This window comes from Gadus chalcogrammus, chromosome 12 (assembly GCF_026213295.1).
Source record: "Gadus chalcogrammus isolate NIFS_2021 chromosome 12, NIFS_Gcha_1.0, whole genome shotgun sequence".
Lineage (NCBI taxonomy): Eukaryota > Metazoa > Chordata > Actinopteri > Gadiformes > Gadidae > Gadus > Gadus chalcogrammus.
In genome coordinates this window covers 18,040,798-18,066,642 of record NC_079423.1, presented here as the reverse complement: position 1 = coordinate 18,066,642, position 25,845 = coordinate 18,040,798, and the positions used below count along the sequence as shown (strand labels likewise).

The 25,845-nt window shown below is 51.9% G+C and overlaps 3 protein-coding genes across 9 annotated transcripts in view; 1 reads left to right on the top strand and 2 right to left on the bottom strand.

The window, feature by feature from the left end:
* Nucleotides 1-4,202, bottom strand: part of LOC130392733 (retinoschisin-like) — a gene marked incomplete at its 5' end in the record, with an annotated part of 7,091 nt that extends 2,889 nt beyond the window's left edge. The window contains 2 exons of the mRNA XM_056603243.1: nucleotides 3,486-3,720; nucleotides 4,167-4,202. Of these exons, the coding sequence (XP_056459218.1) occupies nucleotides 3,486-3,720; nucleotides 4,167-4,202 (271 nt within the window). The remainder of the gene's footprint in view (nucleotides 1-3,485; nucleotides 3,721-4,166) is intronic.
* Nucleotides 4,203-5,455: 1,253 nt separating this feature from the next.
* On the top strand, nucleotides 5,456-15,199 carry LOC130393150 (AP-1 complex subunit sigma-2-like). 7 transcript variants are annotated; one of them, XM_056603750.1, is made up of 7 exons: nucleotides 5,456-5,537; nucleotides 6,357-6,535; nucleotides 7,297-7,405; nucleotides 8,042-8,179; nucleotides 8,894-8,924; nucleotides 12,703-12,764; nucleotides 13,440-15,198. In XM_056603750.1, exons 2-6 carry the CDS (start codon nucleotides 6,357-6,359, stop codon nucleotides 12,753-12,755), a joined length of 510 nt encoding a protein of 169 aa, XP_056459725.1. In that variant the 5' UTR covers nucleotides 5,456-5,537; the 3' UTR covers nucleotides 12,756-12,764; nucleotides 13,440-15,198. The 7 variants fall into 7 exon arrangements, with proteins under 7 accessions (XP_056459725.1, XP_056459728.1, XP_056459724.1 ...); XM_056603753.1 differs by lacking the exon at nucleotides 12,703-12,764; XM_056603749.1 differs by having other exon boundaries at nucleotides 12,703-15,198.
* Nucleotides 15,200-16,757: 1,558 nt separating this feature from the next.
* Nucleotides 16,758-25,845, bottom strand: part of btbd8 (BTB domain containing 8) — a 28,980-nt gene continuing 19,892 nt past the window's right edge. Inside the window, exons 15-21 of the mRNA XM_056604216.1 lie at nucleotides 24,230-24,761; nucleotides 23,140-23,227; nucleotides 22,357-22,481; nucleotides 19,353-20,996; nucleotides 18,470-18,658; nucleotides 17,448-17,566; nucleotides 16,758-17,294 (exon numbers count right to left, since the gene is read on the bottom strand). Coding sequence (XP_056460191.1) covers nucleotides 16,905-17,294; nucleotides 17,448-17,566; nucleotides 18,470-18,658; nucleotides 19,353-20,996; nucleotides 22,357-22,481; nucleotides 23,140-23,227; nucleotides 24,230-24,761 — 3,087 coding nt within the window. The 3' untranslated portion in view covers nucleotides 16,758-16,904. The remainder of the gene's footprint in view (nucleotides 17,295-17,447; nucleotides 17,567-18,469; nucleotides 18,659-19,352; nucleotides 20,997-22,356; nucleotides 22,482-23,139; nucleotides 23,228-24,229; nucleotides 24,762-25,845) is intronic.

Genomic DNA, 25,845 nt, shown 5'->3' with positions numbered 1-25,845 from the left:
CACTGGTAAACACACTCACACACACACACACACACTGGTAAACACACACACACACACACACACACACTGGTAAACACACTCACACACACACTGGTAAACACACACACACCCACACACACTGGTAAACACACACACACACACACACTGGTAAACACACACACACACACACTGGTAAACACACACACGCACACATTGGTAAACACACACACACACACACTGGTAAACACACACACACAAACATACACACACACACACACACTGTTCAACAAAACACACACACACACACACACACACACACACACACACACTGCTCATACGATGAGAGTTAGGCCCCGTCCACACGAAGCCGAAACGGGCGAAACCGTTACGGTTTCGATCTATCCGGTTTCGAAGTATCTCCGTAAAGACGAAGCCAAGCGAAACCGGATAGATCTGTAGAAACGCTGTTGTAAACATTCCAGGCCCATAAGGGGCGCTGCTTCTGGTACACAAATCCAGAAGAAGAAGAGGCGAGCATGCGCATAAAGGCTGCCCCCCGAACCACTAACAACACAAACAAACAGCTCTTCTACGATGGCGAACTAGATTCTCAATAAATAATGGCTTAGCAACCCAACAAGGGACATGATATGCTGCAGAACTATTACAAGCTTGTAGTCCGCCATCATCTTTTTTGTTGTGATTTCTGAGACTCCGCGGGCTTAAGAGCCATTGGCTAGGAGGTCGAGGGGTGGGGCGATGAAGTCATGGTTTGCGGTTTTCAGTCGGTTTCAGGCGGTCCACACGAAACCAAAACGAAACGGATAGATTTTAAACCACCTCCGAGGGTGGTTTCAGAAGTTTGCGGTTTCGGTCAGCGGATTCGCCGGCTTCGTGTGGACGGAAGGCCGAACCGTACAAGACCTTTGCGGTTTCGCCATGAAATCGGCTTCGTGTGGACGGGGCCTTAAATGTGTTGGGGTGAAGCATGGAGGGTTGACTATAATCCTCTGACACATCCTCTCACATCAGACCCTGTGCCCTGAGGGCTGCTCCGTGGCCCGGGATCCGACTCCCCGCTCTGACAGATCTGTGTTCGACTGCTCAGCCTGGCGTGCTGACGCCTCCTCCACCTCCTCCTCCACCTCCTCCTCCTCCACCTCCATCTCCTCCTCCACCACCTCCCTCACCTCCACCTCCTCCCCCACCTCCTCCTCCCCCAACTCCTCCTCCTCCTCCACCGCCACCACCACCTCCCTCACCTCCACCTCCTCCACCATCTCCTCCTCCACCTCCTCCTCCTCCACCCCTTACTCCTCCAACATCTCCTCCACCTCCTCCACCACCACCTCCTCCACCTCTTCCTCCTCCAACACCTCCTCCTCCACCTCTTCCTCCTCCAACACCTCCTCCTCCTCCTCCTCCACCTCCTCCTCGCGTGTGGAGGACGCCCTACTTCCTGCTCCTTGTAATCTCCTCGCTGCTCCCCGCCTCAGTAATCAGATTACCCGGCGCTCGTCAGGGTCGGATAATCCACCACCAGAACCTCTGCTGGGTCCGGGTCCTGGCCTGGGAGGACCACAGAGACCCAGACCTCCACCCCCCCTGTCGGGACCATCTCTGGGTCAGCAGGTTCTGGTCCCGGTCTGGTAGGACCAAAGAGACCCAGACCTCCACCCCCCTGTAGACTTCGGCCGATACCGAGTATATAGCGCTACAGCATCTAGCATTGTAACTACTAGCAGCACTTGTTCTTACATTTTATTCTATATTGTTATGCATGTATTTCATTCTTGAAGTTAAGCGTGAGCATCCATGTTTTAACGATGTGGCAGCTCGAACGCAGGTAGGTCGGAGATGACCCGTCTCCCGTTCGGACTTTCCACCTCAGACCGCTAACGGGCGCAGCATTACACAGTAGTGTCGGGAAGTTCTCTGCCTCTGTAGTAAATGAGTCATGTGACGGTATTGGATCTGTGCATAGAGCTGCGTGCTAACTGATACCCAATGCTGCATTTTAGGCAGTATCGGAGGAATATCCAATTCGGGTATCGTATCGGAGGACCCTACTGTTGACCGTCTCTGGGTCAGAGAGACCCTACAGCAGGGCTATTCAACCTCCTTAACAAGTGGGCCGAAAAGGAAAACCACTGGGGGTTCATGGGCCAAACAGAGTAAAACTACGTGAATGAATCACTACAAATAAATCGTACTTAAAGTAGTGTTAACTTAATATATATAGTACTACGACATGGAATAAACTTGTCAGACGCATTCCTTCCTTCTTCACTTTTAATCGTATCATTATGAAAGATTTTGTTCTCACATATTTTGGACACGTATTTAGAATTCAACCATGTTGTTTGAATCATCACAAAACAGAACTACTGTACATACGAGACATTTTGAGCCAGTGAGTCAGTGAGAAAGATTGCACTGCCCTGTTTGCCTAGTTTGGCTCATCCTGAGACACTAATGCAGCTTCTCATAGGTCATGGAGCAAAGTGCCCTTGTTCTGATGGCATTCATATGAGAAAAGCTTGACTCGCACATATCGGTTGAGCCAAACATTGTCAGAATAAGTGATGCCAGTTCCTGATTGTGGGGTACTGATACTGCCTAGTATCACCGGCTACACACAGAAACCTGATTTGCATGCAACTATGTTTCTCCTTCATTTTTTGCATGCAACCTCATGCGGGCCAGAAAAAAAATAAGAGGGGCCGCATTTGGCCCACGGGCCGCTAGTTTGAATAAGCCTGCCCTAGAGTCACCAGAAGTATGTCTCGGCTCGCGGGCGCTGACTTGTAAAGCTGTGATATTTGATGGAACATTGTTTTATTGGAAGATTTTTAATACGTAGGTCTTAAGGGTCAAAGCTCCTTCTACGAGAACCGCCTTATGTTTGGCAGTCGGGAGCTAACTGCTAGCAGTAGCTAGTGGCACAGGTAGAGCGGTGGAGCTAACTTCTAGCAGTAGCTAGTGGCACAGGTAGAGCGGTAGAGCTAACTGCTAGCAGTAGCTAGTGCCACAGGTAGAGCGGTGGAGCTAACTGCTAGCAGTAGCTAGTGGCACAGGTAGAGCGGTGGAGCTAACTGCTAGCAGTAGCTAGTGGCACAGGTAGAGCGGTAGAGCTAACTGCTAGCAGTAACTGGTGGCACAGGTAGAGCGGTAGAGCTAACTGCTAGCAGTAACTGGTGGCACAGGTAGAGCTAACTGCTAGCAGTAACTGGTGGCACAGGTAGAGCGGTGGAGCTAACTGCTAGCAGTAACTGGTGGCACAGGTAGAGCGGTGGAGCTAACTGCTAGCAGTAACTGGTGGCACAGGTAGAGCGGTAGAGCTAACTGCTAGCAGTAACTGGTGGCACAGGTAGAGCGGTGGAGCTACCTAACCTAACTGTCACTAGGTTAACCCATTCCCCGTATACAACAACGGTAACTAGGATTAGACGCTGCACACTGCTGAGTACTGGTGTTTAGGTACTGGGGGGGGGGGGGGGTCTTACCTGGCATGCAGTCCCGAGGTGGGCCCTGCGGGGAGGCCGGGGGCAGGGTGGGGTAGGTGATGCTGGGACCCCCTGTCAAGGGGTCTGCGGTCTCACAGTCGCAGGTGCACGCCTTCACCGACCCCCTGGTCCACGCCTCCTCCACCTGCTGCACCTCCTCGACCTCCTTCTCCTCCTCCACCTCCTCCTCCTCCTCCTCCACCTGCTGCACCTCCTCCACCTCCTCCTCCTCCTCCTCCTCTTCCTCCTCCACCTGCTGCACCTCCTCCTCCACCTCCTTCACCTCCTCCTCCTCCACCTGCTGCACCTCCTCCACCTGCTGCACCTCCTCCACCTGCTGCACCTCCTCCTGCTCCAGCTCCTCCTGTTGGGGCAGCTGCTCCTCTTCCTGGTTTCCCTCCTCCTCCTGAGGGGGGGGGGGATGATGATGAAGATGATGATGATGGGGAGAGAAGACAGACAGACAGACAGACAGACAGACAGACAGACAGACAGACAGACAGACAGACAGACAGACAGACAGAGAGAGAGAGAGAGGGGGGGAGGGGGAGAGAAAGAGAGAGAGAGAGAGAGGGGGGGTGAGAGAGAAAGAGACACACAGAGACTTTTCTACCACTTTTGGGAGTTTGTTCTAAATGAGGACGTTAACGACTTATCGGTTGTCTGTCTGTCTCCTCTTACCTCTTGGCAGTGGACAGACACGAAGACTGCCGCATAGACAAGGCATGCATGAAAAATGGACAGTTACATAAATAAAGATGGACATCACATGGAAGTCTAAAGCCTTACATTACCATGTTCAGAGAGAGAGAGAGAGAGAGAGAGAGAGAGAGAGTGACATTTTTAGCACTTTTTTTACGATTAACTCCTAGGGGGTCCTTAACTCCATCTTACCCTATACTATACCCTACATTATACTATCCTACTGTACCAGCGTCTTACCCTGGGATAGCAGCAGCAGACCTAGAACCAGGAGGACTCGGACCGGGAGCTGCATGCTGTAGCCGGACGGGAGAGAGAAGTGTCTCCTGGAGGAGCGGGAGAGGAGAGGCAGTGAGGAGAGGATTACTTTAAGACACCACAGCTCGTGTGCGGTAATGCGCTCCGCTGGCTCGCTGACAGGACTCAGTTCAGTCACTAGAATCAACCCGGGCATCTACTACCACCGGAACACTTTACACCACACTTAACACCTCATTACTAGTACTTATTACCACTCTCTTAGTCTCTCTTACTATTATTTACTTTATTTTATGATTATTATTAATTATTATTGTGATCTATGCTGAAACTTATTTATACATCTTTTCATTTTTGCTTATTATTTAATTTATCATGTATTGTTGCTGCTATGCGGCTGTTGAGGAACCCAGCCTAAGAACTGTACTCTTGAGTACAATAATTTGTAATAGAAGTACCTCCGAATCTGATTCTGATTCTACAATGAAGACCAATGTCTTGCATGGATAAATTAATACATGTTAATAAACTACATGTTCATATTCCCCTTGATGCAATACACAATCAATATCAACCCCAACAATGAACATAATCTTTATTATCAGTTAACGGAACAAATCAACACACACACACGCGCACACACACGCACGCACGCACGCACGCACACACACACACACACACACACACACACACACACACACACACACACACACACACACACACACACACACACACACACGCACAAATGGGTCAACACACCCACCAACACGCACTGTTTAACACACAGAAACTCTTTATCTTTATTATCAAAGTAAATCGGAGCAAATCATCCGGATCAAACTTTATAAAACTCTTCTCCATAACAGCGTCCTGCAGGAATCCTCTAAATCCGTTCCTTTGATCGACGTACGCGACGACCAATCAAACGCTCAGGACCGATTATAAACAAAAGAGAGGCGGGATCGACAGAGGCATGCGGCCAATCAGCGACGTCTTGTCGGAGAGCCGTGAGCCAATGGCTGCAGAGAGAAGTGAGCCTCATGGTGCGCGTCTTTAATTCCCTGCAGACAGAATCCAGAATTACCCGTCAAGGTAAGAGATCTACACTAATATTAATACCGTTTTTAAATCGGGAAGTAACCAACTGTGAGACCGTAGTCGTATTTAAAGTGGATTAATAGTCACTTCGTTATTCCGTTTGCGACCGCTGAACACGTCCCGTTACCCCGCGGGTCATTGGCGCTTTACTTAGCCTACTGCCGTTTCACCTCAACCTTATGTATTCATAGTTATGAATGATAACTTAGTTATGAATAATAATAGGCATGCGTTCAAGATTGTCTGGTATTCTGCTCAAGTGTTTTCTAATCGACAGACAGACAGACAGACAGACAGACAGACAGACAGACAGACAGACAGACAGACAGACAGACAGACAGACAGACAGACAGACAGATACACACACACACACACACACACACACACACACACACCACACACACACACACACACACACACACACACACACACACACACACACACACACACACACACACACACACGGTCTAGGAAATGCAGGCAATATGTTAATGACCTCTCAAATGGCTTAATGTTCATGATCATCAAGTTTACCTTTAAAGAGGTTTTTAATATAAGTAACTATTTTATTGTCGAAAGATATCACTGAAAAAGTATTTGAAAATGTGTACATGAAGATGTTTTCCAAAATATAATGATGAACGATGAACGAAAACCTTGTGGACAAGGACAACACGTGGAGATGTTCTTCAGAGTTGAAGCTCAGCTCCGTTCTTCAGCTCTGTCCTTCAGCTCTGCTCCACCTCTCTGCTCCACCTCTCTGCTCCACCTCTCTGCTCCACCTCTCTGCTCCACCTCTCTGCTCCTCTCCAGATGCGCTTCATGCTGCTGTTCAGCCGCCAGGGGAAGCTGCGCCTGCAGAAGTGGTACGTCCCGCTGGGCGACCAGGAGAAGAGGCGGCTGGGCCGCGAGCTGGTGCAGACCATCCTGGGACGCAAGGCCAAGATGTGCAGCTTCCTGGAGTGGAGGGACCTGAAGGTGGTCTACAAGAGGTCTGTGGGGGGGGGGACCTGAAGGTGGTCTACAAGAGGTCTGTGGGGGGGGGGACCTGAAGGTGGTCTACAAGAGGTCTGTGGGGGGGGGGACCTGAAGGTGGTCTACAAGAGGTCTGTGGGGGGGGGGGGGACCTGAAGGTGGTCTACAAGAGGTCTGTGGGGGGGGACCTGAAGGTGGTCTACAAGAGGTCTGTGGGGGGGGGACCTGAAGGTGGTCTACAAGAGGTCTGTGGGGGGGGGGACCTGAAGGTGGTCTACAAGAGGTCTGTGGGGGGGGGGGACCTGAAGGTGGTCTACAAGAGGTCTGTGGGGGAGGGGGGACCTGAAGGTGGTCTACAAGAGGTCTGTGGGGGGGGGGGGGACCTGAAGGTGGTCTACAAGAGGTCTGTGGGGGGGGGGGGGACCTGAAGGTGGTCTACAAGAGGTCGGTGGGGGGGGGGGGGGGGACCTGAAGGTGGTCTACAAGAGGTCTGTGGACGGTGGGGGGGGGACCTGAAGGTGGTCTACAAGAGGTCTGTGGGGGGGGGGACCTGAAGGTGGTCTACAAGAGGTCGGTGGGGGGGGGGGGGGAGCTGAACTGATGAATGATGAACTGATGAACGATGAACTGATGAATGATGAACTGATGAATGATGAACTGATGAACGAGGCCCAGGCTAGGAGGGCGGAGCTTCAGGGGGCGGAGCCGGTCTGGTCATGTTCAGAGGTCGGTCGTCGTCCCGGTGATGTGATTGGCTGGTGTGTTGTGGTTGCCGTAGATACGCCAGCCTGTACTTCTGCTGTGCCATCGAGGAGCAGGACAACGAGCTGATCACCCTGGAGGTCATCCACCGCTACGTGGAGCTGCTCGACAAGTACTTCGGCAGCGTGAGTCCCGCCTCCTCCCACCGCCAGCCAATCAGGGAGCAGCACCCTGACGGCTCCATCTGAGACCACACCCACAACAATACAGCAATACTGATGCTACAACTACTGAGAATACCACTACGGATACTAATGTAACGGTGTGCCCTGTAACAAGACTAATACTACTACTGATACGTATGTGGTGTCACACTAACAGGATGTGGTGTCACACTAACAGGATGTGGTGTCACACTAACAGGATGTGGTGTCACAGCAGCAGGATGTTGTGTCACACTAACAGGATGTGGTGTCACACTAACAGGATGTGGTGTCACACTAACAGGATGTGGTGTCACACTAACAGGATGTGGTGTCACACTAACAGGATGTGGTGTCACACCAACAGGATGTGGTGTCACACTAACAGGATGTGGTGTCACACTAACAGGATGTGGTGTCACACTAACAGGATGTGGTGTCACACTAACAAGATGTGGTGTCACACTAACAGGATGTGGTACAACACTAACAGGATGTGGTGTCACACTAACAGGATGTGATGTCACACTAACAGGATGCGGTGTAACAGCAGCAGGATGTGGTGTCACACTAACAGGATGTGATGTCACACTAACAGGATGTCTCTGTCCTGACCAGGTGTGTGAGCTGGACATCATCTTTAACTTTGAGAAGGCCTACTTCATCCTGGACGAGTTCCTGCTGGGCGGAGAGGCCCAGGAAACGTCCAAGAAGAGCGTCCTGAAGGCCATCGAGCAGGCCGACCAGCTGCAGGAGGTGAGAGCCGTCTGTCTGACTGACTGTCTGTCCCCACTCTAGGTCTATACATCTATCTAGATATATAGCTATGGTAAACATCTATCTAGAGATATAGATCTATGCATCTATCTACATATAGATCTGGTATACATCTATCTAGATACATAGATCTATACATCTATCTACATATATAGATCTATACATCTATCTGCATATATAGCTATTGTATAAATCTATCTAGATATATAGATCTATGCATCTATGTCGATATAGATCTGGTATACATCTATGTCGATATATAGATCTGGTATACATCTATCTATATAGATCTGGTATACATCTATCCAGAGATATAGATCTGGTATACATCTATCCAGAGATATAGATCTGGTATACATCTATCCAGAGATATAGATCTGGTATACATCTATCCAGAGATATAGATCTGGTATACATCGATCCAGATATATAGCAGGAACAGCATGCTTTGTATCAGTTCCTTAGTGAGGCCAGCCATCCTGGCCGTCGATCGGTCGGTGTTAACGTGCGTTATGTCCTACGTTAAGACGGCCGATCTTCCCCGTCCTCTTGTCCCTCTATCAGCCAGGCGTTCTGGGCAGTAGGTCCTGATCAGATCAGCTCCTTTAATCCCTGGGTGAACATCTGGAGCCCTGCGATGTGTTCGCCGTGCCTCCCTCTGCCTCCCTTCACTGCCTCTCTTGTGATTCACAGAACATAGACTTTCAGATGCGTCTCTTTCCAGGTACAGTAGCTATTGAAGACCTCTCTCTAACCGCAGTAGTCCTGAGTTAACCCTCGATGTAGCACCGGCCTCGTCCCGGTGTAGAATCACTCTAGATGTAGACCTCAACATAGCAGCGCCTCAACATGTTACCAACAACATACCAGTCAACATGTTAGAACAAACCAGTACATCAGCATGTTACCAACAAGCCTCTCCAAGAATAACCAGTACAACATGTTATGAACACGCTTGACTAAGAACATACCAGTACATCATGTTAGAAACACGCTTCACTGTTACTGGTCTTACTGGTTTAGTACATGTTGATAGTGCTGCTATGTTACTCTTCCCTCTACCTGCTGACCGACCCTTAAATCCTGCCCTCTAACCCCTGGACCCACTAACCCAACACTCCTGCAAGATTCACTTTATCGCATTCAACCAATCACACGCCATCGTCTCCAGCAGAATAAGTTTCCCTGCTATCGTACACGTTTGCGTCTTAAGAGAACCGAGGGATTAGACGAGAGGTAACCAAAGCCTCTGAGCGCTCTCTAATCTTCATCAAACAGCTCAGATAATCCTGAAGTGGAATTCTGATGGATTTTAATAAGACCGGCGTCACACAATGGAGTCAGTGTTCAGGGGTCCGGAGCTCTGAGGTGTAGCCTCCGGCTCCGTGGAGCGTGCTCGCTGAGAGGAGTGGCTCCTCTCAGGGACGGACCTCACATTCAGGGCATTGAGCTGACGCTTCCATCCAAAGCGATTTACAACGGATCATACACACATTCACACACCGACGGCGGAGTCGGCCCCGCAGGGCGACAGCCAGCTGGTCAGGAGCAGTCAGGGTGAGGCGTCTCGCTCAGGGACACCTCCACACTCGGCTAGGAGGAGCCGGGGATCAAACTAGCAACCTTCCGGTTAGCAGTCATCCCGCTCTACCTCCTGAGCTGAGCCTCTGTAGCGCGCCGTGTCTGAGAGTAGGGGATCAACTCAGGGGTGGAACAGAGGAGGTATGGACCAGGGATGGGCCAGGCGACATACCGGTCGGGGTTAATAAACCCTTTTGGGTGTGTGGCTCATGATATTGAAAGACGGATGAGATCTTAAATAAGGGCTGCACTGTTCGGACGATGAGGACAGCGGCAAAATGAGTAATTTAAGTCGGCGAGTGAGAGAGCATCTCGGGCCGGTGAGGGTGTTGGTGTGCGAGCCGCTGGTCGGGAACAGAGCGCCTATTGTCTGAAGAGCTACTAAATAACCCGCTTCCTGTTAGCCTCCTTATCAACAGAGCAGAGCCCCTGTGTTAGCACATAATCCTATCAGCCAATAACCGGCCAATAACCAGGGACGACTGGGAGACTGGGGGGACTGGGAGGACTGGGAGACTGGGACCAGGGACGACTGGGAGACTGGGGGGACTGGGACACTGGGACCAGGGGAGGACTGGGACTAGGGGAGGACTGGGAGGACTGGGACCAGGGGAGGACTGGGACACTGGGACCAGAGGGGGACTGGGACCAGGGGAGGACTGGGACACTGGGACCAGGGGGGGACTGGGACCAGGGGAGGACTGGGACACTGGGACCAGGGGGGGACTGGGACCAGGGGGGGACTGGGACCAGGGGGACTGGGAGGACTGGGAGACTGGGAGGACTGGGAGACTGGGACAAGGGGAGGACTGGGACACTGGGACCAGAGGGTGACTGGGACCAGGGGAGGACTGGGACACTGGGACCAGGGGGGGACTGGGACCAGGGGGGGACTGGGACCAGGGGGACTGGGAGACTGGGAGGACTGGGAGACTGGGAGGACTGGGAGACTGGGACCAGGGGGGTACTGGGAGACTGGGACCAGGGGAGGACTGGGAGACTGGGAGTACTGGGAGACTGGGACTACAGTTAGGGCTGTAGTAGTACTGTAGTATTACTGTAGCAGTAATGTAGTAGTAATGTGGTACTGCAGCCGTACTGTAGTACTCCTTTGGTACGGTAGCAGTATTTTGGTACTACAGTACTACTTCAGTACTGTAGTAGAACGGTAGTAGTACTGTAGTACTGACCAGGTCTAAGGGCGACTCCAAACCAAACGGACCCTCTGGACTGTGATTACTTGTGTTTATTTGGGGGAAATGCAGACAAAGCCTGTGTGAGTGAGTGGGCTCAGGCATTGTCCTGCTGAATGGTGCATTGTGGGTCGTATCCTAAGACCCCCGCTGTTCCCCACGCAGAGCCGGACGACTGGGAACAATGAGACTTTATAAAGCCAGACTCTTTGAACCCACCGTCCTCCGGTCTGTCCCTGGGGCCAGACCGCATGTCCCTCTGGGCCGACCATGTATGGCAATATGACGCAACATTGCAGGCCGTCTGAGGGAGGCCTTGATAAACGGAACAACTGTACGATCGGCCGAATCTGTTGATGTAGGGCCAAGCAGCTCTCTCATTGGTTGTCCGTCTTTATGTAAAGCCAGGGCGCTCTCTCCGATTGGCTGAATCGTTGATGTCTGTATTTTGTAAAACAGAACGATGACTGGGGAGGTCTGGCCCATGATGAGATCATGTAAAGGTCAGAGGGCAAGGCTCCGCCCAGACGACGGGTAATTACTGCTAGCATGATGCTAACGAGTGCTGTGTTAGCATGGAGCCACTGACAGCTGTGTAGTTTAACCGGTAAACACAAGACTGTTAGCATGGAGCTACTGACAGCTGTGTTGTTTAACCGGTAAACACAAGACTGTTACTGCGATGCAAATGGCCGCTGTGACTCCTAACTGCATGTTTCAGTGTTTCTCTCCCCGTATGAAGCTAACCTCCGGCACACTCCACCGGCTTTTCCTTCTACCGTTTTACTAACATGCTAACTTTTGCATACAATTCATTCCGATTCTCACGCATCATTATAACAATGGTTTAACAATGCATTAGTATTTGAGAATTGAATACATAATTAACTGTCTTGATTTGGCATTTGATATTATGTGAAAATATGTTTTTGTAGATTCAAGAATGTTTACTGTTTTGGAGAAAAAGCTCCTATGAACTATACTCCTTTAGCTGATAGAAGTTTAATGTCCGTGACCTCAAACACCTCAGAAGCATCTATAAGGTTCTGGAACTAAAACCTAAAACCTCAACAGAGTGTGTATAGAGGTCCTGGAACTAAAACCTAAAACCTAAACAGAGCTTGTTTAGAGGTCCCAGATCTCATCAGAGTGTGTTTAAGGCCCTAGACCTAAACCTCATGGGGGAGAAATACCGCAGGAGATTTAGCCCAAACTATTTAAATAATCCTCAGTGGCACGGCGGCAGGCCCAGAAAGCCTCGTCAGAGCTGGTCTCCCAGTCAGAGCTGGTCTCCCAGTCAGAGCTCTGTCTCCCAGTCAGAGCTCTGTCTCCCAGTCAGAGCTGGTCTCCCAGTCAGAGCTGGTCTCCCAGTCAGAGCTGGTCTCCCAGTCAGAGCTCTGTCTCCCAGTCAGAGCTCTGTCTCCCAGTCAGAGCTGGTCTCCCAGTCAGAGCTGGTCTCCCAGTCAGGGCTGGTCTCCCAGTCAGAGCTGGTCTCCCAGTCTGAGCTCTGTCTCCCAGTCTGGGCTGGTCTCCCAGTCAGAGCTGGCCTCCCAGTCAGCGCTCTGTCTCCCAGTGCTGGTGTTAAACCAGGGGTTGGATGGTAGGCGATGTTAGGTCTCTCAGCTCACAGGGTGAAGATGACCGCGTCAATGAGCTCCCGTCTGTCTCTTGTCACCGAGCTCCTGTCTTGTCTCTCGTCACTGAGCTCCTGTCTGTCTCTCATCACAGGTGTCCTGGTGCCAAATATGGCCTCAGAATCCTCAGGTCTATTCCAGAATTAGACCTCTGAGGTGAATACTCTGTGTGTGTGGTTGTAGGATCCCCCCCCCCCCCCGCTCAACCTAGTCCCACCTGGTCCAGTCTAGTCCGGTCTGGTCTGGACTAGTTTAGTCTAGTCTAGTCTGGTCTGGTCTGGTCTGGTCCGGTCTGGTCCGGTCTTCCCTCCGGTTGCCATGGCGCCACATGGCCCACCCGGTGGCGGTGGTCGGTGTTGGTCTAAGGCCTCCCGGAATGCGTCTCCTAATCCGTTCATGTTTAACTTCTCCCTTATAATTGATAATTGTCCTCAGTTTCCCATTTCCCTTAAATAACAACGTTAGCATAACATCTGGCCAGAAACAGCAGCCTTCATAACTTTGACCTTAACCTTAAAGTCAAGGTTAAACATAAGTGTAACCTTCACCTAAAAGTCAAGGTTAAAGTTAGGTTTAAACTTCACATTAAAGTGTAGATTAAACTTATGTTTAACCTTCACTTTAAGGTGAAGGTCAAAGTTATGAAAGTTGTCGTAACCTTCCCTTCAGACTTAAGTCAAACCCTAACTGCATGCATTCCCCTGAGAGTTCGCCTGAGAAGACCTCTCCAGTGTCAGGGCCTTAACTCAGGGAGCACGACGTAACCCCAAACCCTTAAACCCTAAACCCCTTAACCCCGCCCCCGGCTCATCCCTCTGCTCTCCTCCCCAGCCCCATCTTGAGTTCTTTAACGTGCCTGTGTACTGATTGGCTGTCATCGCTGATGATGCTGTCCTCCTGCACGCTGCGCTGCTTAGCCCCGCCCACCCCTGTCTGCCCACCCGCCTCATGTTACAGCATGTGGAACATGTTATAGTATATTAAAACATGTTATAGCATGTAAAACATGGTACAACATGTTACAACATCCATCTTACTACCCACACGTTACAACATGTACCTTAAACTTCATAGCTGTTCCCATGTACCCTTCTGATATTAATGTTACAAAATATAAGTTATGACGGACATGTTACGACACACTTTATGCAAGTTAAATATCCATGTTAGTGTGCATCATTATATCATGTGATGCTAGCTCCAACATTAGCACTATTAACATTAGCACTTTTAACATAAGCACTAGCGACATTAGCACTAGCAACATGAGCACTAGCCACATTAGCAGTAGCAACATTAGCGCTAGCTGAAGCATTCAGTTCTTGGGTCCTAAGTTGCCAGCTCAGTGTTCTGGAGGTATCAGAGGCCGGGGCCCTCTTGGTGATAAAGTATTTTGACTGGGGGAGATGGGACCTCAACCGTTACATCTTGGAGATGCTGGTGCCAACAATGTTCAAGTGTTTGTAATGTTGCTGGGAAACCCAACTTTATTAAAACCTACAATCTGTGATGCCCACGCCGCACCGACACACGCACTTAATCAGCAAACACTTCCTGACATTACTCAAGGATTGGCTTGAGAATTGTATTTGAAGGAGAATAACTTCATCATCTCTGCCAGTTTAACATGAATCATGACCACAAAACAAAGCTGTAGTTCTGAGATGTGTCATAATCTTCCCTTGACTCCAGATGCAGTCTAATGTCATGTTTGTTGAGTCATGCGTGTGTTGGAGAAGGTGAGATGATCAAAACGTGCTCGTTCGAGCGGTGCAGTTCTAGTTCACACCATTAGATGGAACCAATGCAGCGACAGATAATCCTCCATCTGTTAAACCAGAAGTTCATTCTGGATTTATGTATATGGTATCAATTTACCAACCATACAGTATAAACATATACATTACTGAGGATTTAAGGGCGAACGAGATAATCAGACACTGTAGAACCTTATTTTAACTTAATCTGACGATAAAGATGAAGTTGTTGAAGCTAGGTCCAAGAAACAGAAGTCAGAGGTCATTAGAGAAATTTAAAGATTTCGGGATTGTGGGTTTAATTTAAAATTATTATAAATTATTGTTATTCTTTTAATGGTAACGCCTTAGGGTTTTTTTTTCTTTGAAACTCTATAGCACTTTGAGATTTTCGAATGTAAAGTGCTCTATAAATAACCTGCATTATTATTATTAGGGGCTATTTTTTTCAATTTTTATGTTTGGAATTATATTAATATTTTAATGATTTTATGTATAGAAATTATTTCTAGTTATAGATTTATACGCTTTGTTACTACATATTAATTATTACAAATATTTCCACAGGGTTTATATGAATGTTGCGGAAAAGTCCTATAATCAATACTTTAAAATAAAAGAACAATCACTTTTTTTTATTGCAAAGATATTGTAGAAGTTGGAATGTTTGATATGATGTAATCACCCTTGTGTTTGACTCAAAATAAAATGTATTCCTCTAAGCCTTCTCTATGAATGTCTGTCATGAATTCATGTTCAACTACGCAGCAAAGTGAATAATAAACGCTCTTGAAGACATGTCATCAAGTTCTTCCAATTTATTTCACATGAACCTTTCAATGTGTTCATAAGTCTTCATCTCACACGCTGCGGTATATCGTAGCCACGCCTACAAGCCTTTTATAGACGTGCCCATGAGTGACATCACAGGGGGGAGTGTCCAGCCAGATGCATGATGGGTAGACGATCAGCCTACCGGACAGTGAAGGTTGGTTGTTGCTAACCGACGTCACACCAGGTGGTGCAATAGGGCTCCTCTAGGTTCAGACGGTTCAGACTGGTGACGCATTGGGCTTCTCCCACTCACAGCCAGAAGATCTCACCATGCCTTATAGCAGTGGTTCTCTAACCTTTTCTACTAGTGTACTAAGATATATATTTATATATTTTATATTTACCCCCTTCACTGGCTCAAAATCTTTTGGGTTGAAAAAATAATAAAATTTACATCAATAATGTATGTGCTTTCTATTTGGCAGTGTAAACATGAATATTAAAAGGGTGCAAATACTCACAATTTAGTAAGATACATGGGCCTGTGCTTCATGTAACTGTTGGCTTATTTCTCCCCACAAAAGAAACACAATGCCAGGGGAGGGTCAGAGCATGTAGAGGTGACCCCCATTGAAATATATTCACCTTAAACTGACGACATTTTGATGTTTCTGGAAGGCTTTCTTTTTCAGGGATTCTCCTTTCTCGTGTTTTAAGATTTACATTTCAACCACAAAAAATGAACTGGCTTCTTTTTTTTTTTTTATCTTCCGAGGACCCCTTGCATTACTCCAAAGGACCCATATGGGTACGCGTACCCCCATTTGAGAACCACTGCCTTACAGCATGGGTAGAGGCGCCCCTACACCACTAACACGCCTCTCTGTAGCCTGGGAATATCTTGCAGAGCCGTTGTTGCCGAGTCATAAATAAGAAGGTTTAATATTGATATTATTCATGTACAAATGCATCTTATCTCCAGTATATGAAAGAACACGCCCCTCAGCCAATCGTTAAAGAGCTTTGACCACAAGACAAATGTACATAAGGTCCACATGCAGGGCCTCCTCGCCCCGGTCCAGACCCCCGGGGTCCTGGGGGGGCCAGTCCCCGGGGTCCTGGGGGGCCAGACCCCGGGGTCCTGGGGGGGCCTGTCCCCGGGGTGCAGACCCCCGCGTCCTGGGGGGGCCAGTCCCCGGGGTCCTGGGGGGCTCAGACACACTGCCGCAGGGTCCCGGGTGAACACCAGGGGGCGTCGGTCAGGGGGTGGAGCCAGGGGGCGGAACGGTGCTGAAGGTCATTGGTGCTCCCTGAAGGTCAGTGGTGGAACTGGCTTTTGGAGGTCAGTGTCTCTGGAGTTCACTGTCTCTGGAGGTCAGTGCTGCTCCCTGAAGGTCAGTGGTGGGTCTCCAAAGGTCAACGTCTTTGAAGGTCAGTGGTGTGTCTCTGAAGGTCAGGGGAGGTTAGTGAAGGTCACTGGTGGGTCTCTGGAGGTCAGTGGTGGGTCTCTGGAGGTCAGTGTCGGGTCTCTGGAGGTCAGTGGTGGGTCTCTGGAGGTCAGTGGTGGGTCTCTGGAGGTCAGTGGTGGGTCTCTGGAGGTCAGTGGTGGGTCTGGAGGTCAGTGGTGGGTCTCTGGAGGTCAGTGGTGGGTCTCTGGAGGTCAGTGGTGGGTCTCTGGAGGTCAGTGGTGGGTCTCTGGAGGTCAGTGTCGGGTCTCTGGAGGTCAGTGGGGGGTCCCTGGAGGTCAGTGGTGGGTCTCTGGAGGTCAGTGGTGGGTCTCCAGCTCCAGGATGGTCCACTCCCCCTGCGGGGAGGCTGCGTCCTCGGGGGAGTAGCTGGTGACCGTGATGCTGCTGGGGGAGTCGTCGGCGGGGGGGGAGATGAGCTCCGCCCAGCGCTGGAAGCCCTCCTTCTCCGGGGGCGGGGCGTGGCAGGCCGCGGGGCCGTCGCGCGCCAGCGACAGCGTCTGCTTGATGAGGTACTGGGCCAGGTTCAGCTCCTCGGGGACCGGGCTCATCACGCCCAGACTGGACTCCTGCTCCGACAGGAGCTGGTGGAGGAGGGACCAGTCCCGCTCGGCAAACTCCTCCTCCTGCTCCTCCTCCTCCTCCTGCTGCTGCTCCTCCTCCTCCTCCTGCTCCTCCTCCTCCTCCTCCTCCTCCTCCTCCTGCTCCTCCTGCTCCTCCTGCTCCTCCTCCTCCTCCTGCTCCTCCTCCTGCTCCTCCTCCTGCTCCTCCTCCTGCTCCTCCTGCTGCTCCTCCTCCTGCTCCTCCTCCTCCTCCTGCTCCTCTTCACCCCCCCGCGTTGCGTCCGTGCGCCCCGGGTCCAGACCCAGACCCTGGAGCTCGTATATGGGGGACAGGGCGTGGGACGGGGGTCTGTCCCGGGCCGCTCCACTGTCCTCCTCTGAGCCACAACTTGTGTCTCCTAGGAGACACCAACAACACGCTAAATGACAACATGATTCGTCCTCCCGGGGGTGTTTTCAAATTCATTTATTCATTCAGAGGTCATTCTGAGAGGTGGTGACAGATTAAAGAAAGGCTGAAACGTGTGTGTATCGCTACCCAGAATGCATCGCTGTGCATCGTGATGGCTTCCCATGTTTCAACACGGTAAACATGCGGTTCCATCGCCCCGGTTCCCCTACGTTCCCCGTCCCTGGGGGTTTAGAACCCTCTCTCTGAGCGACACAACGTACCACCGGTCATGCAAGGCAGAGATCCACGTTTCATCAGCGCAAAACAAAACCTGACAAATGATATAAACACAGAGCAGACAGTTGAAGCCACAGTACAGAGAGCGGAACACTGAGCTGTTTGTACAGGCTGGGGTGGACCCGGTGACCGGGGGTCAGATCTACGTCCCCCCGGGACAGACGCCACCCAACATCCTCACAGCATGTGGTGCGGAGACGAGCGACGGATCTCAGGAACGCCGGAGCCCAGGTCCTAAGGCTGAGCGGAGGCCAGGGCCTCCAGGGAACAGAGGAACTCTGGACTAGGTCACCACGGCGACACAGAGGAACTCTGGACTAGGTCACCACGGCGACACAGAGGAACTCTGGACTAGGTCACCACGGCGACACAGAGGAACACTGGACTAGGTCACCACGGCGACACAGAGGAACTCTGGACTAGGTCACCACGGCGACACAGAGGAACTCTGGACTAGGTCACCACGGCGACACAGAGGGACACTGGACTAGGTCACCACGGCGACACACACCGGGGGGGGGGGGGCAGATGGGGGGAAAACAGAAAGAATGAGGAGGAGGGTGGAATGGACGGGCGGCTGAGACTAGCATGCAGGGCGGAGCGGCGCTGGAACTGGAGCGTTCTGAGAGGGGCGGGGTCTGATTGGAGTGTTCTGAGCGGGGCGGGGTCTGATTGGAGCGTTCTGAGAGGGGAGGGGTCTGATTGGAGCGTTCTGAGAGGGGCGGGGTCTGATTGGAGCGTTCTGAGAGGGGCGGGGTCTGATTGGAGCGTTCTGAGCGGGGCGGGGTCTGATTGGAGCGTTCTGAGAGGGGAGGGGTCTTACTGGAAACGAGTGATCTGATTGGAGCGTTCTGAGAGGGGAGGGGTATACTGGAGCGTTCCAACCTCACTCAGAAGGTGATGGAGAGTTTCAATTCGATGAGAGTATTAAGATAGGTAAACTGGTTCTTTACCCCCGCATGAAAGCTCTGATTTCAGTGGTGGGTAGAAAGAGTCTCAGAGGGATCTTATACTCTAATGGACTTCACCAGAGGTGGGTAGAAAGAGTCTCAGAGAGATCTTATACTCTAATGGACTTCACCAGAGGTGGGTAGAAAGAGTCTCAGAGAGATCTTATACTCTAATGGACTTCACCAGAGGTGGGTAGAAAGAGTCTCAGAGGGATCTTATACTCTAATGGACTTCACCAGAGGTGGGTAGAAAGAGTCTCAGAGGGATCTTATACTCTAATGGACTTCACCAGAGGTGGGTAGAAAGAGTCTCAGAGGGATCTTATACTCTAATGGACTTCACCAGAGGTGGAACCAGGGTTTTGGTTTGTCTGCCTTAACCCAGCAGCAGCCGGTCACTCAACTAGCAACCCTAAGAACACCCTGGTCATGGGGGGGGCGGGGTCTGGGTTGAGGGGTGGGGTCTGGTATTAGGGGGCGGGGTCTGGTTTAGGGGGCGGGCCCTGGGTCTCTGGTGGGCGGGGGTCCTGAGGGATCATACTTTACCTGCGGGGGCTGCTGCTTCCTGAGCGGCAGAGTTCTGGCGGGCCGGCGCCGCGTCACTCAAGTCCAGACGCAGCCCGGCCCGGTGGGCGTCGCCCGGCCCGGCCCGGTGGGCGTCTCCCGGCCCGGCCCGGTGGGCGTCGCCCGGCCCGGACCGGTGGGCGTCGCCCGGCCCGGACCGGTGGCCGTCGCCCGGCCGCAGGTCCAGGTGGCAGGGCCGCTCCTGGGGGGGGGCGTTGGCCTCCTGCTGGGGCGAGGGGGCGTCGCCCTCGAAGACGTCGGCGCCCCCGTTCTCCTGCGGCGGCGGCGCGGAGGAGGAGGCGGAGTCGGGCTCCTCCGAGCCAAGCTCCTCCCACTCGTCCACGGAGAGGAGCACGGAGCGCCGGAACCCGGAGGAGGGGGGGGGGGCGGGGGGCGGCGCCGCGTTCTCCTGCTCGCCGCCGTCGTCGTCGAACGCCAGGTTGACAATCCCCTGGAAGTGGGCGGGGGGGGCGGCCGGGGCGCTGGGCGGAGCCACGCCCCCCGGGATCACCTCCACCTCCGAGCGCTCCTCGTCCTCCTCCGTCTCCTCCTCCTCCTCTTCGTCGGAGGAGGGCGGGGTCTGGCTCTTCAGCGTGAGGGAGGCGGCGGGCTCCTCCCCCTCCTCCTCCCCCTCCTCCCCCTCCTCCTCCCCCCCCTCTCCCCGGGCCAGCAGCTCGTCGCGGTGCAGCCAGGAGCGCGGCCGCCTCCCCCCGGGCTCCTCCTCGCTGGTGGTCTCCGCCCCCTCGCGGCCGCGGAGCCGCACCTCCACCCGCAGGCCGGTGCCGGCGTCGTACACCTTCAGCTCCTCGGGGGTGCTGGTGTCGCTGCTGCTGCGCCCCAGGAAGTCCGAGCAGCGCATGGTGCCGCACTTGGAGGCCCCGCCCCCGTCGCCGCCCCCAGCCCCGCCCCTCCCGTGGGAGCAGTCGTCGTCCTGGGACCCCCCCGCGTCGTAGTCCTCCGAGCGCGGCTTGATGTCGTCCGACGAGGTGCTGTTGCTGCCCGTCTCCGACTCGGGCGTCGCCTGGAGCTGCCCCCCGCCGCCGCCGCCCCCCCACGCCTCCCCCAGGGGCGTGTCCCCGCCGCCGCAGGGCGTGTCCGCCGGCCCGGGGGGCGGGGCGGAGCTCTGGGGGGGGTCTTGACTCTCTCGGCCCCCCGGGTCCGGACCCTCTGCCGGTGGGGGTCCGGCCTGGGGCCCCGCCCCCCCGGGGTCCCCCCTGGAGCCCCGGGTCTTGTGGGGGGAGCGGCGTGGGCTGGAGCTCAGCGGGAGGCAGAGCCCGCCCCCGGCGCTACTGCCGCCATGTGCTGCGTTCTGATTGGCTGGTGACCCGGCCTCCTCTTTGGCTCCTGGCTTCCTGGGGGAGGAGCCGGTGGCCTTGGCCCCGCCTCCAGCCCTGGGGGGGGTGTGAGGGGCAGTCTGGGGGCGGGGTCCCGGTCGGGGTCCCGGTCTGGGGGAGCCTGATGGCGGCTTGGGGGCCAGGCCGGGGGTCTTGGAGGGCTTAGAGCCGGTCCTCTCAAGGGGTTTGGTCTTCTTCTTGATTGGTTCAGCTGCTGCGGCAGGGCGCCCCGCCTCCTTAGGCTCCTCCCTCTTAGAGGAGGCAGTCTTCTTCACGGCTCCGGGTCTCGAACCTGGAAACAAGGCGGACGTTACGGCCGGGGGCGCCGGGCTGATGGAACAGTTTGATCACCGGATTATTTTAGGTTTATCTTCTTCCTGCCTTCAAAAAGTGTGCAGGTTTGTAACGCACACAACACAACATAATGCAGACATATGACATCTGATGCAGAGGTCATCTCAACATCACATTCTCATGTTAACATGATGGATGTAATGTGAACATGATGCAGGTAATGTTATGATGAAGGTAAAGTGAACATGATGAAGGTAATGTTATGATGAAGGTAATGTGAACATGATGGATGTAATGTGAACATGATGCAGGTAATGTTATGATGAAGGTAAAGTGAACATGATGAAGGTAATGTTATGATGAAGGTAAAGTGAACATGATGAAGGTAATGTTATGATGAAGGTAATGTGAACCTGATGAGGGTAATGTTATGATGAAGGTAATGTTAACATGATGAAGGTAATGTGAACATGATGAAGGTAATGTTAACATGATGAAGGTAATGTTAACATGATGAAGGTAATGTGAACATGATGAAGGTAATGTGAACATGATGAAGGTAATGTGAACATGATGAAGGTAATGTGAACATGATGAAGGTAATGTGAACATGATGATGGTAATGTTATGATGAAGGTAATGTGAACATGATGAAGGTAATGTGAACATGATGAAGGTACCATAATATGAACATGATGAGGGTAATGTTAACATGATGAAGGTAATGTTAACATGATGGTTGTAATGTTATGATGAAGGTAATGTGAACATGATGAAGGTAATGTGAACATGATGAAGGTACCATAATATGAACATGATGAGGGTAATGTGAACATGATGAAGGTACCATAATATGAACATGATGAGGGTAATGTGAACATGATGAAGGTAATGTGAACATGATGAAGGTACCATAATATGAACATGATGAAGGTAATGTGAACATGATGAAGGTAATGTGAACATGATGAAGGTACCATAATATGAACATGATGAAGGTAATGTGAACATGATGAAGGTACCATAATATGAACATGATGAGGGTAATGTGAACATGATGAAGGTAATGTGAACATGATGAAGGTACCATAATATGAACATGATGAAGGTAATGTGAACATGATGAAGGTAATGTGAACATGATGAAGGTACCATAATATGAACATGATGAAGGTAATGTGAACATGATGAAGGTACCATAATATGAACATGATGAGGGTAATGTTAACATGATGAAGGTAATGTGAACATGATGAAGGTAATGTGAACATGATGAGGGTAATATGAACATGATGCATGTCATGTCCACATGATGGTTGTAATGTTAACATGTGAATGGGATGCAGAGGCAGACCCACCACTGGTCTCCGGGGTTCCGGCCCCGCCCCTGGCTCTGGGTTCTGGTCTTGCGGCTCCAGTGGTCTTCTGGGCCGGGCTGGCCTTGGTCTTACTGGTCTCTCTGGGGGAGGGCTTGTTGGTCGGACTGGGACAATATCAGGGGGAAGTACGGTTATGAATATTAAACAACACATGAACACATGAATACAGGCTCAGGAGATACGAATGAATATGAGATTGTATGGGTTGATACGGTATATAATACAGAGTAATACACATGCAAAATAATATATAATGAATATACAGAAAGTACATCTATATAATCAATGAGTAGTAGCAGCAGGGATGTGAATACAAAGAGATCAATGTGGGTTTCACTGTACACAACATACACAAATACATGCATGGAGAAATAGAAATGATTACATTGAAGTCGCAATGTGTAATTTCAACTAGCTTGTAGCTTAAATTGACCTAGATCTCTGATCTACAGTGGTTTCAATGTCATCACTAAAATCCAATCCTACAACTGACATTCTACAAATAAAAAATGCTAGCTTCGATCTTTGTTAGAAAAATTTACTATCCATACACCAAACCCCTCCCCCTCTACTGTAAGCCCCTCCCCGTCTACTGTAAGCCCCTCCTAGAAAGGAAGGAGGAGGAGGGGGAGCAGGAGGAGGAGGAGAAGGAAGAGGAAGAGGAAGAGGGGGAGGAGGAGGAGGATGAACAGGAGGAGGAGGAGGAGGAGGAGGAGGAGGAGGGAGGAGGAGGGGGAGGAGGGGGAGGAGGAGCAGGCTGACCTGCTGGTCTTGGCCGGGTCCGGTTTCTGGACGGCTTTGGCCCCAGAGGGTTTGCTCACCAGCTTGGTCTGTTGTTTGGGTTTGGAACCTGCGTAGAAAAGCATCATTTCATGAATGTATTTAAATGAAGATGGACTGAAGTTGAAACCACATGTATTTACAGCAACGCTTGAGATGATTGTACAGTCTATAAACAAACTAAAAACAATGAATACACTACTACTCTCTCTCCTGTTCCTACTAGGTTAGCCTCTAACAGAGAAGGCTGACAGTCTGTCTGTTCATCAGGAACCGAGCAGCTACAGACCCGCCCCCCCCCCCCAACACACACACACACCTAGCCATTAGCACTAAAGGCTTTCCATTAAAAGGCTTTCAATAAAAAGGCTTTAAGTGCTAGCTTTCGACACTGTAGGACCTCCGACCCCCTGCTGAGATGCTTTTAGCACCAGTATCAACAGGGCTAGCAGAGCGCTAACACAGCCAGCAGAGCATCAACATGGCTAGCAGAGCGCTAACACAGCTACCAGAGCGCTAACACAGCCAGCAGAGCGTTAACACAGCCAGCAGAGCGCTAACACAGCCAGCAGAGCGCTAACACAGCTAGCAGAGCGCTAACACAGCTAGCAGAGCGCTAATACAGCTACCAGAGCGCTAACACAGCTAGCAGAGCGCTAACACAGCCAGCAGAGCGCTAACACAGCTAGCAGAGCGCTAACACAGCTAGCAGAGCGCTAATACAGCTACCAGAGCGCTAACACAGCCAGCAGAGCGCTAACACAGCTAGCAGAGCGCTAACACAGCCAGCAGAGCGCCAACACAGCCAGCAGAGAGCTAACACAGCCAGCAGAGCGCAAACACCCCTTAACCCCTCCCACTCCCCGTAAACCCCTCCCACTCCCCGTAAACCCCTCCCACTGGTTGGCTGGACCAGTATTAAACTGGGAACGCATTCACTGAGTACCGTAAATGATGAACATTCAGTGAATGAGTGAATAATGAGCCTTCACGCCCTCCGTGATCCACAACGCCTCAGAGGCTTCTAGAATGGACGCTGGCGTCTCCATGGAGACGGACAGGAAGTGCGTACCTGGGCCAGGGAGGCTGTTGGGCGGGCTGGCGGCGGCGTCCGGCGAGGCGCTGCCCGACGTGGAGGTCCCCGGCCGGGCGTGGCCACTAGCCGCGCCGCCATTAGCCGCGCCGCCGCCCCGGGGCCCCGCCTTGGCGTGTCCGGCCGTGGACCAGGTGGGCCGCGCCCCGGGGGCCGCTCTTTTCTCCGGGTCCTTGGGGCCCGCCGCCGCGGGGCCGCGGGTCCCGTTAGCGGTAGCCGCGTTGGCGTTAGCTCCGTTAGCGTTGGCGGCGTCCCGTCTGGAGGCGGGGCTGCCGGCGGGGGCGGTCCCGTTGAGTAGCGGCGAGCCCGCGGCGGTGCCGGCCTTGGTCCGGGGCGCGGAGGGGCGGGGCTTGGCGGTCTTGGCTCCGCGGGGGGCGGGGCCGTCTCCCGACTTGCCGTCCGTGGCGAGGCCGTCCGACTTCATGGCGGCGGGTGGCGGGCGGCGGGCGGGGGTCCTCTTCACAACGGGGGCCTCAGACGACGCGGAGGGGGGGCATCTCTGCACCCTGGGCTGCAGAGGGGAGAAGAGACGTCAGGTAACCCATAGCAACCATCAGCATCAGCACCAAACACCCCGCCGACCGAAGGGGAGCTGCGGTCAGAGCCTCGGCTCACAGGAGGACCGGAGGCGTCTCCAGAGTTTGATTTGATTTTATTTATTTTGAATAAAAGACATATCCAAGGGATATAAGAAAAACATGAGAAAGTGCAAGCACTTATTCCCATCATGGTCCCTGATGTTACAAGACAGGGCATATATCCACATAAAACAAAACATTAAACATCATAATAAATAGACTATGAGCGGCTTAACGTATAAAGTAATCTTCCCTAACCCTTACTTTCTGTATTAAAGTGCAAAGTGCATGCATAGACGAGCACCAACAGACAACAGCTCACAGGGAGGACGACATGTTAGCGTCACAAGGGATTTAAATTCATGAGCCAGGATTTTACCTTTTTTCTGAAACAATGATAGTTGTCTATGCTCTTAATTTCCTAAAGTAATTTATTTCAGTTCACCACACCTCCATATTTGAGAGTACACTTACCAATGTTTGTTTCGAACTTATTTTAGTACAAGTCAGCATTACTAGCTCTGGTGTGGTAAGCATGGGCATGAAGGGATTTGTAAGGTATGCCGGAGACTGATGGAATAATCCAGGTGTGGTTACCGTTAAATCACCTAAAGCTCTGTCTCCTATTCCCTGTATGGTCTAGCCACCCCACCTCTCCCCAGGGTCATCTAACCCTAACCTTTGTACTTGGGGTAAACCGGTCACAAGGGAGAAGGCATCCCCTTCTGCATCCTTCTGCTGATGAGAACACAGGCAGCTCTGTGTCTTGGGTAAACATTACCTGATGTGATTATTAACAGCTGCATTGTGGGGAGGGGCTGAAACTGTTTGAATAGCTCTGTCTAGCTGCACTCTGGGCTCACCCTGCTAGAGAGGAGTCTCGTGTTTGCATGGACTAGAGTTGTTGTTGATGTTGGATATGGCCGACAACGGCTCAGGAGGCAGCAGAGCGTGTTGTCTGGTAACCTAGTTCCATCCCCGGCTCCTCCCAGCCGAGGGCCGAGGTGTCCCTGAGCG